This window comes from Ursus arctos, unplaced genomic scaffold (assembly GCF_023065955.2).
Source record: "Ursus arctos isolate Adak ecotype North America unplaced genomic scaffold, UrsArc2.0 scaffold_28, whole genome shotgun sequence".
Classification (NCBI taxonomy): Eukaryota; Metazoa; Chordata; class Mammalia; order Carnivora; family Ursidae; genus Ursus; species Ursus arctos.
In genome coordinates, this window is record NW_026622963.1 from 37,211,611 (window position 1) to 37,227,149 (window position 15,539).

At 53.4% G+C, this 15,539-nt stretch overlaps 1 protein-coding gene and 1 long non-coding RNA gene across 3 annotated transcripts in view; one reads left to right on the forward strand and one right to left on the reverse strand.

Moving 5' to 3' along the window:
- The window catches only part of ABHD17C (abhydrolase domain containing 17C, depalmitoylase), a 46,300-nt gene extending 36,394 nt beyond the window's left edge, over window positions 1-9,906 (reverse strand). Inside the window, exon 1 of the mRNA XM_044388330.3 lies at window positions 9,259-9,906. Coding sequence (XP_044244265.2) covers window positions 9,259-9,848 — 590 coding nt within the window. The 5' untranslated portion in view covers window positions 9,849-9,906. The remainder of the gene's footprint in view (window positions 1-9,258) is intronic.
- A 307-nt stretch (window positions 9,907-10,213) lies between these two features.
- On the forward strand, window positions 10,214-14,688 carry LOC130541953 (uncharacterized). 2 transcript variants are annotated; one of them, XR_008956099.1, is made up of 4 exons: window positions 10,214-10,485; window positions 10,596-10,679; window positions 13,791-13,933; window positions 14,062-14,688. It is a non-coding gene; the product is annotated as an uncharacterized LOC130541953 (long non-coding RNA). The 2 variants fall into 2 exon arrangements; XR_008956098.1 differs by having other exon boundaries at window positions 10,214-10,679.
- Window positions 14,689-15,539: the final 851 nt, after the last annotated feature.

Consider the following 15,539-nt stretch of genomic DNA (forward strand, 5'->3'; position numbering starts at 1 on the left):
ACACGGCTGGGTTCTGCCCATGACAATCACTAAAAATAGTTTTGGGAAAGTTGGAATTCTCATTTGACTACTACCCATAATAACAGAGGGGTCAGCCAGCAGCTATAATTAACGTCTAGAAACTCGCTCCGTGGATATCTCCTGAATACACGCTCACTTTACATTTTTCCCCCCAACCTAACTGCCCAGATTTCATCTGAACCACTCAAAAATGTAAACTGAAGGGATAAGCGAGTAATCAGTAGCAGGATTCTTCTGTGCTCCTTTTTTATTTGAAAATTAAAACCGTGCTCTGTTAACAAGTAATCCTGAGGTGGGGCTGAGCTCCGTGATTCAGCAAATCATTGACAGGCAACCATGAACTAGCGGTCTGAATCCGAATGACCTAGACTTTCTGGAAACAGAGGTTTCCAGTTTCACCGTGGTGCCACGGTCCTCGAGCGCTCTGAAGTCAATCAATAGTGTGGAAGTTATCAATGAGCTCCATTACACAGAGCCTGGCAAACTCAACAGGAATCCGAGGTACAAGGCATCATGGGAGCATTCATGTGTTACGAGGACGTGTGTGATTCAGGTGTCCTGGCCAACTTTAAGATACAGGAAGGATAACTGTCTACTGAAGGTCGTCCCGTTAGTAAAGAGCAACCAGCATGTCCTAAGGGGTGGACAGGGACTGGGTTTTACCTTCTCGACCTCCCCATCCCTGACGCCATGCCCCGAGAAGCCTCTGGCTCCTCCGAGAACACACGGCCCACGCCCACGAGCGAGGCCCGCAAAGGGCATGGCGCACGGAGCCGGAGAGGGCCGGGCTGCAAAGTAATTGCAAGGTGTTGGATTACAGGTAGTCTCCTCTCCTTTTAAGTTCTCCTCTGGGCATATAAACACCTTGGCAGATGAAGTGCCATCCGATTTAAAACACTAATGCATGCTGCTCCCCAAAGCGAAATGTGATACACAGAGCCCAGAGGAATAAACTCAAAACAGGCTCTGGCCTCAGCGGCACAGAGTCACCCACCTTCTCCGCGGTTTCCAGCTCCTGGCGCTCAGCCGCAGTCCGGACGCAGGAGAAGAGCTCTAGCAGCCCGACGCCACGTCACCGAGCCCACGTCATCGCCTCACATCGTCTCATCACGGAGGCCCTGCACCATCTCACGTCCTCATAAGGAGGGCGAGTGCGGCACGGTAAGGCAGCTTGAGAGGGACAACACACGCACGTCACCTCCACACACGGGACATGGCTCGGACTGTCCTGTTCTATTACGCGTTCCCGCTGCTCGTCTCTCACCGCGCCCAGCCCACGCGTTCCACCTGATCACAGGTACGCGGGCCCAGGGAAAAGCCCAGCACACGCAGGTTTGGTACGCTCCGCCTGGAACAGATCTCCCACAGATAAGGGGGGACGACAGCAGGACTAAGTCATCTCTGCGGCTCTCTGCGCGACACCCTCCGAGCCAGGCCTGCCCCGCGTGCTGCTGACGTCCATGGAGAGTGGGGGAGGAAGCAGGTTCTCCGTCTTCCTGACCCATGCGCCTGGCCCTCAGCGTGACCTCACCACGCGGTTATGACGGCTCCGATAATGTTATTAATGATCGCGAACAGTAACAGCCCATTTCTGGTGCTCCCACCGCGTGGGGGGGGGGGGGGGCGCTGGCCTAGAGCACCTCACGCAGGGGGTCACTCCCATTTTATCATGATGGACCCGGGGAGTGACCAGTACAGTCACGACTGTACCTGAGGTCCACACAGGTGAGGGGAACTGCCCGAGGCCAGGCAGCTAATTAGCAGCACGGACAGGATCTAAACTCGGGTCTGCCTGACTCCAAAATCCCTGCCCTTCACCACAGAAGCATCAGAGAAAAGCTCAGAGCTGCAGGAACATTCCTCGCCAGGTCACCCTTGAGACGACCTTGCTGTGTTGCTCTGACAGAAGAGCCAGAAATCAGTACGCGTGTAAATCAGCTAAATGAAGAAATAAATCACCAAGTCATCTGGAGCCGAAGCCCTCCGACTGGAGCGGCGCAGACGCCCCCTGCACACTCGCGCCCACGTCACCAGCCACCCACTCGCCTCGGCCCCGGGGGCCGTTCACGGCCAAGTCCACACCACCGGCCCCTGGCCACCAACTGCCCGCCATCCCGGGGAGGGTGCCATCGGCTGCAGGACAGGGGAGGAGAGGAACGAGGGAGGGGAGGCCTACGTCCCTACGGCCAGTCGCCTACAGGCCAGCCACGGGAGCCCACACGTATGGTCACAGAACAGCAACGGCATCACTGCTCTACTGACCTGCTTGAGGGAATCAGTTGTGGGCTATTCTTCAAGACCCACACTCTTCTGTCAGAGTGAGCCTCGTAGAGGCCGGAGCTGCGTGGAGACCGGGCCTCGCAAGCCCTGCCAGGAGGACGGGCAGGAGCTGGCGGGCAGAGCCCCCCGCAAACGCCGGGGAGTGGACGCACCAGGCCCCAGCCCCTCTCCCGGGATGTGCCTGCTTCAAGGGGACATGAGGGATGGCAAGGAGTGCAGAAATCAGAAGGAATTTCCCTCGCTCCAAAGGTTCTGTGCCTACCTAACTTCTGTAAGTCCAAGCTCTTAGACAAATCAGCGAGCCTATTACTTAAAGCAATCCTGAAAAAAAACAGAAGTCATTTGAACAGCCAACTAATGATCTGTCTCCTCAGCGTCTCTGCGCTGAGATTTTGGGTCCCTGCTCGAAAGGCCTCTTCAGGTGGAGATTTATAGTCTCACCACGAGCTTCCGCAAAGTACCACGGGGAAGGCAGGTGTGCTGCGGTGTAAGGGCCATGGGGTCTCCTGGGGGACTCCCGGCACTGCACAGGGTAGAGAAGGAGAGGAGCCCAAGCGGCAGGGCAGGGTAGGGCGTGCCCTCAGTCCCCTTGGGGTGATACCCTCCAAGTGACTTCTCCAGAAAGAAAAAAGGGAGAAAAGTCCCCTTCCGCCAGTCGGGCACCCAGCCGAAGGCTCCACGCCCAAGCCTCCAAGGGCCCCTGAATAAATACAGATCCGTCTGGAGGGCGTGGTTGCCCCCCCCCACAGAAACACGCACGAGCCCGTCCAGGCTTGTGCAAGTGGGTCACTCGGGAAACAGAACCGTGGAGAAGGAATGATGAATCAGGGACACAAAGCTCGGAATCGGTGGGGGCTGGAGAGAAACGCTGCCAGCACGGAGGAGCCACCACGAAGGGTGGGCACGGCCCCCGCGCTCCAAGGGCCGGGAGGAGACGCCAAAGCCAAGGGCGCCGAGCCAACTCCCAAAACATGCTTCGCCCACCTCGGCTTCAACCAGTCTGTTCCGCAGAGTTGCACTCTCCCGAGTGGGATATTCCCACAGGGGCTGCCTTCCATCGCGAGCCAATGCTCTGTTCCCTTTCTAGAAACACCACCACGTCTGTGCCTCCTGTCGACGACTCTTCATGACACGTTGTTCCTCCTCCCCAGCCAGTCAAACGCACGTAGAAATCCTAAGCACCCTTCCCTCACAGGCACTGTAGTATTTCTGAGCACACGGAGAGCGAAGGAGTCAGGTCTTTAGCCTCACCTCCCTGGGAAAGGAGCTGCTTTGCCCTCCCGGGAGAACCCAGCCTGAGAGTCCGCACGATGAACACCGGCCACAAGCAACGGACGGAGCGCACCACCCGACAGCCCGCACAGCCTTCCCAGGACGTACGGCATCGTCTAGCTCTGGATCCTGTGAATCCCAGGCACAGAAGTTACAAAACAGCAACACGGGGTTACATGTTCAAAACGCCTCTCAACGTGCTCTCTCCTTTCCACCACCGTCGTGGCATGTGCCGTTGGCCGACCCTCGCCACGTCTTCTCCCAAGCCTTCCCGCACTGAGAGATCCCCGGGCAGGAAGCAAACGCAGGACGGTCCCATTCCCCAGTGGGCACGGATGGGCACTGGTACCGCTCCGAGGAGGCATCGCGAGGAACCACGCTGGGTCCACGAGGGATCACATGTGAGCCGGCACGTATATTTGCCCACTTACTAAAGCCACATGAAGGCCCCATGTTCCTATCCATCACTCTGTAAACATCCCTACTACGCGAACAACAGACACGTTTTACCGGAGAAACGGTTTTTCTCTGTTACTGGGCCCCCCGCCAGCAGGTTGGTTCAGTAACAAACATGTGAGACCTTTCAGCTGGATAAAAAAGGCCTCCAAAACCGAGTCCATCCTTCCACAGAAAAGGAGAAGAAGGAAGCAGCACGAGTTTGGGATTAGTGACACTGAGAGGGACCCTCCCCCAGCGTCTGGTACGAGCCTGTGCACGCTCGGTTAATAGTTAACGGCTTGCTGGTAAAGTAAATGAACGAGTGAATGAGATACTGTCTTCGGTAATTTGCCTTTGGCACCGAGGCACCGAAAGTCATTTCTCGTTCTCTGTGCATTTGCTTTCTCTGACGGGTCAGCGTTTCTGTCACGGAACGCCTGGCCCTTCCACAGTCCCTGCATCAAACCGAAGGTTCGAACAACTTCAGTGGACCGCGCTGGTAAACACTGATGATACACCAAACCATACGAGCCTTCTCGCTTGCTGTTCTAGATGAAAATGTCTCAGCCAAAATACTCTCCACCCATCTCCCGCCTCATTCTCTGGGTTATTTGCTTGTTTGGGGTTATACTCGCAAATCGGCTTGATTCACACCGTCTTGAATCCCGGGGCCCACTTCTGCACCGTCTGCAGCTGCTCGCGTCCGAGAGGACCCCCGAGAACGTGCGCTGAGGGGCTTAATCTGCCCACTCCCACCTTCACCAACAAGCAGCTCTTCCCACACTGGTAATCCCCTCCCCAGCTCAAGTCACACCATCACCTTCCAAGAAGGCTACGCTGATTTTCAGCGTCCTTCCTACAAATATTTCTAAGGGATTCCAATGCATTCCCTCAATGGCTTGTATTCACAACATGCTTATAAAGTACGTCACAAATGTAAAGCACGTCCTAACCTTCAAGCTTTCAATGGGGCTTAGGTTCTCAATCGTAGAGAACCTCTCCTCATTGTTCCCATGCCAACTGCTGGGGGACTAGATATTCACATCCCCTCCCCCAAAATTCAGATGCTGAAACCTAACCCCCAAAGTGATGGTATCAGGAGGTGGGGCCTCGGGCAGGTGGTTAGGTGGGTGGAGCCCTTCTGGTGGGGTTAGTGCCCTTATAAAAGCCCAGGAACGCTCCCTTGTTCCTTCTGCCCTGTGCAAATACAACGAGAAGTCAGTCTGCAACTGGGAAGAGGGTCCTCACTGGACCCCGACAACGCTGGTGTCCTGATCTCAGATGTCCAGCCTCCAGAACCGGGAGGAATCCATCTCTGTTGTCTACGGACCACCCACAGCAGCCCGAATGGACTAGGACACCAACTCGCTTCTTCCACACTGGGTCCACACTCTTCCTGGACCCTTCAAAGCTACTTCTTATTCCACAGCTTTTCTAACAGTTTTTCAAATGCTTAAAATAATCATCTCCTGGCCAAAGAGCAATGTACACCCTTCTTGCCTTCATGTTTCCTTCCTCCCCGAACCTTTGTTTTGGACTACTTGCCCGCTTCCCCACTCCTCACTCAGAGGACTTGCTAACGCCACCCATGCACCCATAGCGTCTATGTGGGAAGTCCTCCCTCAAGGACCGGGCAGCTGGTTTCAGCACGCACAGGGGTCGTGCAGACAGGGGACGGATACAGATGAAGAGGAATATAAAGGAAGGGTAATTATTACTCTTCTGTTCAATACAGACACTTCCCTGTCCTCAGAACAAACACATAATAGATACAGAGTAGATCAGACCTCAGGCCAATATATCGTAACCAGCCCCCCCCCCCTTTTGGTCTATGGTTGTGCGCATGGATATTAAAACTTCAGAGGTAAAATAAAACCCAACTCTTGTTTGTAAGAGTTCAACTTAGGAAAAACTACATTTATGTCGTTTATTGACTTACAGGGCATCCATAAGTGGAATTCATTAAACAAACATTAAACGTGTACCTATTATTATTTAAAGGCATTGTTGGGCATAGGGAAGACATAGACTCCCTTCCTCAAGGGACTTTCAATTTAGTGAGAAAGACCATTAAATAATAGGACACAGTAAAAAAGAATGATAAGTGCAGGTCAAGAGGCTGAGTACCAGGTACCCAGGAACACAAAGGGTCTCTAAATCCAATCAGGATCCGGTCAGGATCGAGTATTTCCGACACAGGAGATGGGCACACACGAGGCTAGAGGTAGGCACGAGGAGGGAGGCAAGCACGGGGCTAGGCGCTCTGGGGGTACAGCCTGAGCATAGAGATAGAGACCGCGCAGGACAAGGCAGCGTGTCCCATCACGCTGGATCGTGAGCAGTGCGGTGAACCAGGAGTTCAGAAGAGAGATCCCCAAAGAAGACATGGGGGAAGAAGGTGGAAAAGGGGGTCCGGCCCAGCCACGCAATGGGTACCTGCAGTGGGAGGCACTCCTGCCTTGGCAAGAACCTGAACAGAGCTGTAAACAGGCAAAGAACAGGGCACCTTCCAGGCAAGGTGAAGGCAGGAGAACCAGAGAGAATAAGACAGTCGGCTGAAGGAAGGCAGTGAGGGGACGGACTGGCTTCAGAATCGGGTAACTCCTATGTTATTAGAATAACTGACACACATAAATGCCCCTCTTGAGAAATCTGATAAATAGGACTACCTGGTGTAGCGGGAAGAGTGTGAAAGCAGCGGCCAGGAGACCTGCTGCTGGCCCACCGTGAGATGGCCTTCCCCGGGCCTCGCTCAGACGAGGCAGGTGCACAAGAGAGGCGTCCAGAAGTTAGGAAATAAATTCAGTGGCTAGCAACCGCATTCTTCTTCTTCTTTTTTCAAATATGAAATAGAATATATTATGCCATGCACATTGCCCATAGAAAAAATAGGGGTTTGTGAAACATTCGCTTCGAATAAAGACGTGTACAGAGAGATATGACGTAGATGTGTGTGCTTGATCGAGACGGGACCTGTATGTGTTACTGTGCAGTCACCTTCCACATACTTGAAAAGCACAGGGCAAGACGATCTGTAAGTTTCTTCAAATTCTAAGACTCTCATTCGTAGCCTTTAAATTCTGCCCCATTTTACAGATGTGTGAATCAGTCGAGATATGAATTCTGCTATAAAATTAATTAAATGGTAGGCAAAATTTAGATCTATCATCAGATGTTCCAAAATCGAAGTGTTTATCCAAAAACAATGCCTTTAATTAAACTAAGTATGACAAAAGTCTCCAGGAAACGACACCTAGCCTATTTCGTAACAGCCACCCCTGTATATTCAGGGCAAAGGGCTAGCCTCCGATCTGAAAGGCTTTCGTTCTAATGTAGTCACGCACACATTGGAACAATGGTCCACAGAAATTCTCACATCTTGATACTCAAAGTACGATTTCAATGGTTCATTTTTTAAAAGCTTTAGTGCCAACTCTTATTCTTAGTACCTTTATCAACAGTACACTGTAGCAATGTACTGATTGTACAGGACACCTAGTTTTGAAACCCTTTCCTGGAACAGGTGGCTTTCAACTACTCGTAGATTCTGACTCAGTGAGTCTGCGTACGATACGCTCTCACCTGCCCAAACCACTTTCGAAAAACCGTCATCTCCGTGAAGTCCTTCCGGACCCCAAGAGAAAGCAAGTACCAATGTATATCAAATCCTAAATACCTTCCTGTTGGAGAAGGCATTTTCCCAGAAACGCAAAGGGTAATTTATGAGCCTAGGCATGAACAGGAGACAGAATCATTCGTGTTGGCCATGTGCATAGCCAAGCAAACGCACTGTAGATAAAAACATGGAAGTGCCCATTGCCAGAACTGTGCCAATCGCACTTAACCTGTGGGAGAAATCAGATGGCATTCTAGGCATGATCTCAGGCACTTTCACCATCGCTCTGGGGCAGGTGGGGAAAAGTCACAAACACCAACACCAGAGCAGGTGATGTGACTTGTGCACTTGCCAGACGTGTGCCTAAGTTGAGACTAAAACTCTAGTTTTCTTTTTTCTTTTTTTTTAATGTTTTTTTATTATATTATGTTAGTCACCATACAGTACATCCCTGGTTTCTGATGTAAAGTTCGATGATTCATTAGTTGCGTATAACACCCAGTGCACCATGCAATACGTGCCCTCCTTACTACCCATCACCGGTCTATCCCATTCCCCCACCCCTCTCCGCTCCGAAGGCCTCAGTTTGTTTCTCAGAGTCCATAGTCTCTCATGCTTCATTCCCCCTTCTGATCACCCCCCCTTTCTTTATCCCTTCCTTCCCCTACCGATCTTCCTAGTTCTTATGTTCCATAGATGAGAGAAACCATATGATAATTGTCTTTCTCTGCTTGACTTATTTCACTTAGCATTATCTCCTCCAGTGTAAAACTCCAGTTTTCTGACCCAGGAACCAGGCTGGCCATTTGGGCTTTGTACATCAAAGGCCCGCCCTCCCTCCCTAAATACTTTCCAGTCCTTCTGTGAATGCTCATTCAAGGTCAAGCGTCCCCAAACCCTACCAGGTGAGATTCAAACTCATCCTGGGCTTCTTTCTGAGGCTCTGTGGAAGTGCCTGGGCAACAGCCACCAGCTCCTTCCTGCCCACACAGTGCCAGCTGCTCTGCCCCCCCCACCCCCGGACACAAACTTCACACCATGCGCCCCTCCAGCTGCCTCCAGGGCTGCCCACCCGGGGCCCCTCAGAGCCCTTTACAACCGGAGGAAAGTCTTTGGAAGTCATGCCATCTTGCCCCTGGATTATACAGTAGAGGAGCCCGAGGTCCAGAGGCTCCTGTGCCTTGCCCAAGGTCACTTCAGTCTGCGGACCTTCAGGCTCTGGCTGCCAGCTCACACAAACTCAGCGCCAACCAAGTTGTTTCTGCCCAGCACTTAAGCCACCCCCACGCCTCCACTCGCGGTGACCAAAGCCACAGAGGACCTAGCCGGTGGGCCGGTGGCACCTAGGCGTGTCTGAACAGGCAAGTCCCCCCAGTCTGAGCTCACTGGGAACCTGAGAGCTGGTGGGATTTGGGGAGGGGGTGGGAGAAGGCCAGGGATGGAGAAGAAAAGCGAATCCACAGCGGCCTGGGGGCGGGGGGAGGGGAGGGTCACACTCTGCTGGCGCACAGCCCGGAGGAAGGGCCCCTCTCCCCGCCGGCCGCCCCACAGGTCCCCAGGGGGCCGCTGCCCGCCTCCCTTCCCCCCTCACGCGGCCGCAGGCCGGGCCTGGCGACCCCCGCCGGACTCACCGGGTGCGCAGCGCCTGCCACGCGGCGTCGATGTCGGCGTACAGGTTCTTCTCGGAGGGCTTGCCCGAGCTGACGCCGTAGCCCGAGTAGTCGTAGGAGAAGATGTTGCAGTTGATGCGCGAGCCGAGGCCGATGTAGAAGCTGCACATCTGGCCCAGGTCCACGGCGTTGCCGTGCGAGAAGAGCAGCGTGTATCGGCTGGAGGGCGCGCAGCGCACGAACATGCAGCCCAGCCGGTTGTCCCGGGCCGTGCGCGAGAAGAAGACCTCGACGGCGTCCAGCTCGCGCTGCGAGTACTGCCAGTCGGCGCGCTCGCTCAGGTGCAGGCTGCACGCGCCGGGCCCCGCGCCCGCGCCCTCCTCGGGCTGCTGCGGCGCCGGCTGGGCCGCGGCGGCGGCGGTGGCGGCGGCGGCCGGGGCCGGGGCGGGCGCGCCGGGGCCGCGCTGCTCGGGCGCCAGCACCGTGTAGGTGGGCTCGGGCGGCAGGAAGGCCAGCTTGGCGGCGATGCGGCTCGGGCAGGGCGGGCAGCAGAAGAGCCAGCACAGCTCGCCCAGCGAGAAGCCGTTCATCCTGGGGCCTGGCTCGGGCATCGGGGCGGCTTGGAGCCCCGCCGCCGGCGGCCGGGCGCGGGCGAGGACGCGGGCGAGCGAGCGCGGAGGGCGGCTGCGGCCCGCCCGCCCGGCGGCAGGAGGCGGGAGGCGGGGCGGGGAGGGCGGGAGGCGGGGCCGGCCCGGCGGGCGCGGCGCTCCGAGCCGGGGCGGGTCAGCGGCGGCCCCGCGGCCAGGGCGAGGCGCGGGCGGCCGGGGCCCGCGCGCGGCACACAAAGCCGGCGGCGGCGGCCATGGCTCCAGCGCGCCGCCCCCGCCCCCGCGCGCCCGCCGCCGCCGCCACTTCCGGGTTACCGCGCGCCGGCGCCCCCGCGGGGACTCGGCGCGGAGCCCGGCACCTGGGCGGGGCTCCCCGCCGCCCCCTCCCTCCGCGGCCGCGAGCACCTGCCGGGCCCGGGGAGCGCGCGCCCGTCCTCGGGACGCCCGGGAGCCCAGAGGAACCGCAGGGTCCCGGGACGCCCCTGCTCCGGGGTCTGCTCGCGGGCAGCTGGGCCGACCCCATGGGGGAGCCTGGAGGGGGCGCGGGCACCTGCTCGGCCATGGGAGCGCGCGCCCGACCCGGGACGCACAGGGGCCCAAAGGAGCCGCACCTCCCCGGGACGCCCCTGCCTCCTTCGGGGTCTGTACTGGGCAGCTGGGCCGATCCCCGGAAGGGACAGTGCAAGTGGCGAGGGCATCCTCCCGCATCGAGCTGTTCCCCTCACGCCTCTCTCCCTTCTCTAAATCCAGGTTCGGTCGTGGATGGAGGGAATCTACTGAAAGGAACATCAATGGGTCAGAAGCATGGACGCGTACCTGAAATACCTGGCTTTGGTGTGTTTGTGAACTGCCTCTTCCTCACGTCTCAGCACCGTAAGGGGTCGGCTGTTGGGGATCAGAGCAGTCAGCGCTGTGTGTCCCCATTACAGTAGGTTGTTTCTGCATAGGGAACAACCGTGTTACCTTCCTAGGCGCATGACTGGGCCTTTGGGGTGTCCCTGTGTCTGTAGGAGTCAGCCAGGGTCGCTCCACACCTACCCGCGGACCGTGTGATGTTGTCAGTTCTGGTCCCGCGTGCGGCGGATTTTCTAGGTGGGCTAGTTTCTTTAGACTGGTCTTGGGTCCAAGATTTTTAAGTGGTCCTCATCATGAAAGCTGTCTTACCATGACTTAAATCCACTGTAATGTTGGCATTCACCTTTAAGTGAAATTTTTTCAGACATAACTCTCAATGCCTGAAACTGAGCGTGCCCTGCTACCAAGGCCACGGAGCCCTCGGTATTTCCGTTTTGCCTCCTGATTTGGCTGCTGAGCGTCCTTTCAGGAACTGACAGACGATCCCCTTCCCGGACTGCCAGCAGGACGGTTAGAGACCTGGAAGTTGGCAGCATGGCCAGGCTGGACCTGTTGTCCTAACAGATGTCCTGAGAATTGTCACTTTTGTTGTGGCTTTTAAAAGAGTGTTTTTGAGCACCCCTCAACCAGATGAATTTGCTATTCAGATTACAATACCCTCCAGGGCCTGGTTTTAAAAGACCATTTCTTGCCGAAGTATTTTTGGACGTTTTTGAATGATGCAAAAACTTAGAGAAAACCTGGTGGGTAAATCCTGCTAAGTATTTCTTAGTCTCTGTTAAAGTTACTCACACCTGGTGAAGTTTTACATTTTAACTTCACAGGATGGGGCTCCCTTCCTTAAAAAGGTTTATTCCTCAAGGACACTTCTGTGTACTTTGCTTGGACATCTAGTTTGTTTCTTGCGTTCAGTCCTGTGTATACGTAGGTCATGTTTTTTATGCTTACAGCACCCAAGACTTTGTGCAACAGTTAGAGATGAGTAAGACAGTCCCTTCTCACCAGTACCTTACAGTCTAATTAGGGCCTTCCGAGAAGATTCAGAACAGTTTTTCACATGCCTTTGAAGAAAAAAAAATCAACTCCCCATAAAAGCTAAGGAGAGCATCTTCAGTCTTGGCTCAGTGCTGGTGTTTGCGTGGGGGAGCTAAGGTGATAGCCCAGTATTTTATCCCCTAATCTAAGTCAGAATAGGAAGAGAACTTGGGGAACTGAGACAAAAGAGTGTCTAGTGGGCCCCTTCATCTTCCTCAAATACCACTGCTCTGACCTGTCTTGACAGTAGTTGAGTAGGGTGCGGTGCCCATCAGGGTGCTGTGATGAGAGTCCCAAGGAGGTGTCCTCTCCATGGCTGACGAAAAAGACAGGCTCAGTGCTCCAGGTGGCCTGGGGCAGTGTTAAACATTGTCAGGAAAATTAAAAAGCCAGATAATTACTGATACCCTGCCTCGTTCCACAAAGGATTCGTGGAGGGTCCTGCAGTAGAATACCAGTGCACAGGGGCGCCTGGGTGGTGCAGTCGTTAAGCGTCTGCCTTCGGCTCAGGGCCTGATCCCGGCATTCTGGGATCGAGCCCCACATCAGGCTCTTCTGCTATGAGCCTGTTTCTTCCTCTCCCACTCCCCCTGCTTGTGTTCCCTCTCTCGCTGGCTGTCTCTCTCTCTGTCAAATAAATAAATAAAATCTTTTAAAAAAAATACCAGTGCACAAATAAGTAAGTACCTAAAAGCTTGGCTTTTAGAAGGGACACGGAGGTGGGTGAAAGGGCCACCTTTCCTCAGAAAGCTGTGCTGGCTCAGGTTGTATGAATATTAAATTGAGACCCTAAAGTTGGGTTCCGCAGAGCAGAGCTACCAAACCCTTTTCACCTCGTGCGACACAGAGACATGGTAAAGGTTGTGCTGCCCCGGGGCTCGGCCTCCCCAGGCCTAAGGGGTTCCATACCTCAGCACACCTCTAACCATGCACAGCTGATGTAGCCGAGTGCCTTGGCGTATCGACTGGAAAACTTCCACATGCAACACAGAAAGAATACATTTTCCCTATAAAATGCAAAGGTCAGAGATTACTAGCTGTTTGTTTTGACCTTAAAAAATTTCTATGTGAGTCCTCACCTGCTAGTAGAGAAAGGTCTAACTTTGAGTTTGGGTCAGCAAAAGTATTTACTAGGTACTTATCAGGAGTCAGTCACTGAGCTGATCTGGGGAATGCAAAGGTGGCAAGACCCAGCCCCTCCAGCCCTTAAGAAGCTCCGAGAATGTTCTACAAGTCAGCACAACTACACCCTGCTAAACCAGCCAGGACTGGTCACCTGAGCGATATTCCCAGGAGCCGAATGTGCCGGTTTGTCATTATTGGCCCCTTCCACGCGGAACTTTTCCCGAACTTTTCTTCCATGTTAATCCGCCCGACATCGAGTCGCTCCAGATCTCAGTTTATAAAAGTGAAACCGTCAACAGTGTAGAGGAGAATATGATCATTTTTAACTGGTCATAAGCTTCGAGCATGAATCGTAGATGGACGATAAAAGAGAAATCTCAAACACAGGGCCTGTTTTAATTTAGGAGTAGATTCTCTGTGAAGGCAAGGAAGGAGTGTATTGTGGTCACCACTGCTCCCCGCCCCCCGCCCCATGTCAGGCAGGGAGAGAATGCTCAGTAAATATTAATTAAATTGAAAAATTAAAGAATGGATGGGTGATTTGGTGAGTGCACCAAGAGACAAGCCCGTTTCTGCTGGCTTGCCTGTCACTATCAGAGTGCAGGATGTGAGGAAGATAAGAGCAATCGTAGCCAGCACCAGCATCGCAGTGCGTTGCCAGCCTGTGCCTGTCCTCTGGCTAAGGAGCTGTGGCACCCCCCACCCCCATCGGGCATACTCACAGAGCTGGGGTTTTGTTCTGGGTGACAATGCTCCCAGTTCAGAGACACCGGCATTCCCCCTGCCCCGCTGTGAGAATGGCCGCCTGACTGGGTTCCGGCCAATAGTCTCTAAGTGCGGAACTCTGGGGGGGAAAGACTTAACACAGCCAGACTCATCTGGAATGTTGGCCTTCGCCCCCTCCCTTTCTTCCCGCTCCTGGGCTTGCAGGAATTACTGGAGCCACAGCAGCTGCCTTGCAACCATGAGAGTGAATTTCATAGCGAAGATGGTGGACGAGAGGTGGGAGTCCAGAGGCTTCATGGCAATGTTCAGTAGCTGCCCGGCCCGCCTGTGTCTGGGGTTCTCGTCAGGTGAGAAAGATAAACCGCTTCGTCGTTGTACTTGGATATTTTGTTACCTGTGCCTGATGTAGTAGGAATACACTTCAGAAATTAAAAGCCAAAGATCTTACGCTGTCCTCACCTGCTTTCTCAATAAGGACAAAGAGGATCGTGTCGTTCGACAGTGGAGTAGTTATGCCTGGATCCTGCTTATTCCCGGAGAAAAACTGAAGTACGACCGAAGGTGGGGTAGATTTTGCAGGAGATCTCTAGTAAACCAGCACATCTGAAATGTGAAAAAAATAAAAGCTTAAAATTTTGGAAAAAATAGCAGAAATGATCCTTTGAGGCTATCCCAGGGAACTTGTGCCAGTGTTCATTGGGGAGGGGGCCTGCCATTCAGAGAAGAGCTTTGGGAGGCAAAATATCTTTTCCCAGAACCCCTTTTCAGCCGGAGGGCTCTTATCAAAAGTGTTGTAAATGAGGTCACTGGAATCCAGCTGGGGAGACCTCATAGAGCCACGAAATGCTGAGAAAGCAGTGCCTGAGATAAGGATTGAAAGAAATAAAACACCAACCACCCACAGATAAGTGTTTTCACAGTTCCAGCCGTTGCCTGGATGACTGTCTTCAGACCTGCCTTTGGTGTTAGTCTGTTCCTGGATTCCTAACAGGAGGCCCAGCACCCCTGAAACTGATCACACAATTCGGACTTGGTAAACTACTCAAGATAGGGACTGAGTCCGTCTGGTTCCACCCAGTGTAATCAGCACCAAACATTAAGTCCTAGAGCTCAAAATGTCTCTGTCAACTGATTGGAATTCAATTGCTGGTAATTTCTAATCACTTTTTTAAACGATGCAAAGATGTAATAGATGATGTTAAGTAATTTTTTAATTTTTTATTTTATTTTATTATTTTTTAAAGATTTTCTTTATTTATTTGGCAGAGAGACAGCGAAAGAAGGAACAGAAGCAGGGGGGGTGGGAGAGGGAGAGGGAGAAGCAGGCTCCCCGCTGAGCAGGGAGGCCAATGCGGGGCTCGATCCCAGGACCCCAGGATCCTGACCTGAGCTGAAGGCAGACGCCCAACGACAGAGCCACCCAGGCGCCCCAAGTAATTTTTTTAAGTGGGAATGGCCTTTTATATGTGGAGCTTGCAAATCGAATTTGAAGGTGATAATAATATCATGGCATTAATTTTAAGGGTTTTTTTTCCCCCAGAATTTTGGATAGCTACACATTAAAACAGTGCACATGAATGATTAATCTGTAGTATTATTTATAATAATAATATAACAATCTGTAGGGAACTTATAATAACAAATACCAAATGCATACTTAAAAAAATTGTAACACCAGGGCGCCTGGGTAGCGCAGTTGTTAAGCGTCTGCCTTCGGCTCAGAGAGTGATCCTGGCATTCCGGGATCGAGTCCCACGTCGGGCTCCTCTGCTGGGAGCCTTCTTCTTCCTCTCCCACTCCCCTGCTGTGTTCCCTCTCTCGCTGGCTGTCTCTCTGTCACATAAATAAATAAAAATCTTAAAAAAAAAATTGTAACACCAAAAAAGAAAAGTAATACCAGCGTAAGACCAAGGAGAGAAACCAAAATGACCTCGCTGTTTATAAGTATTTACC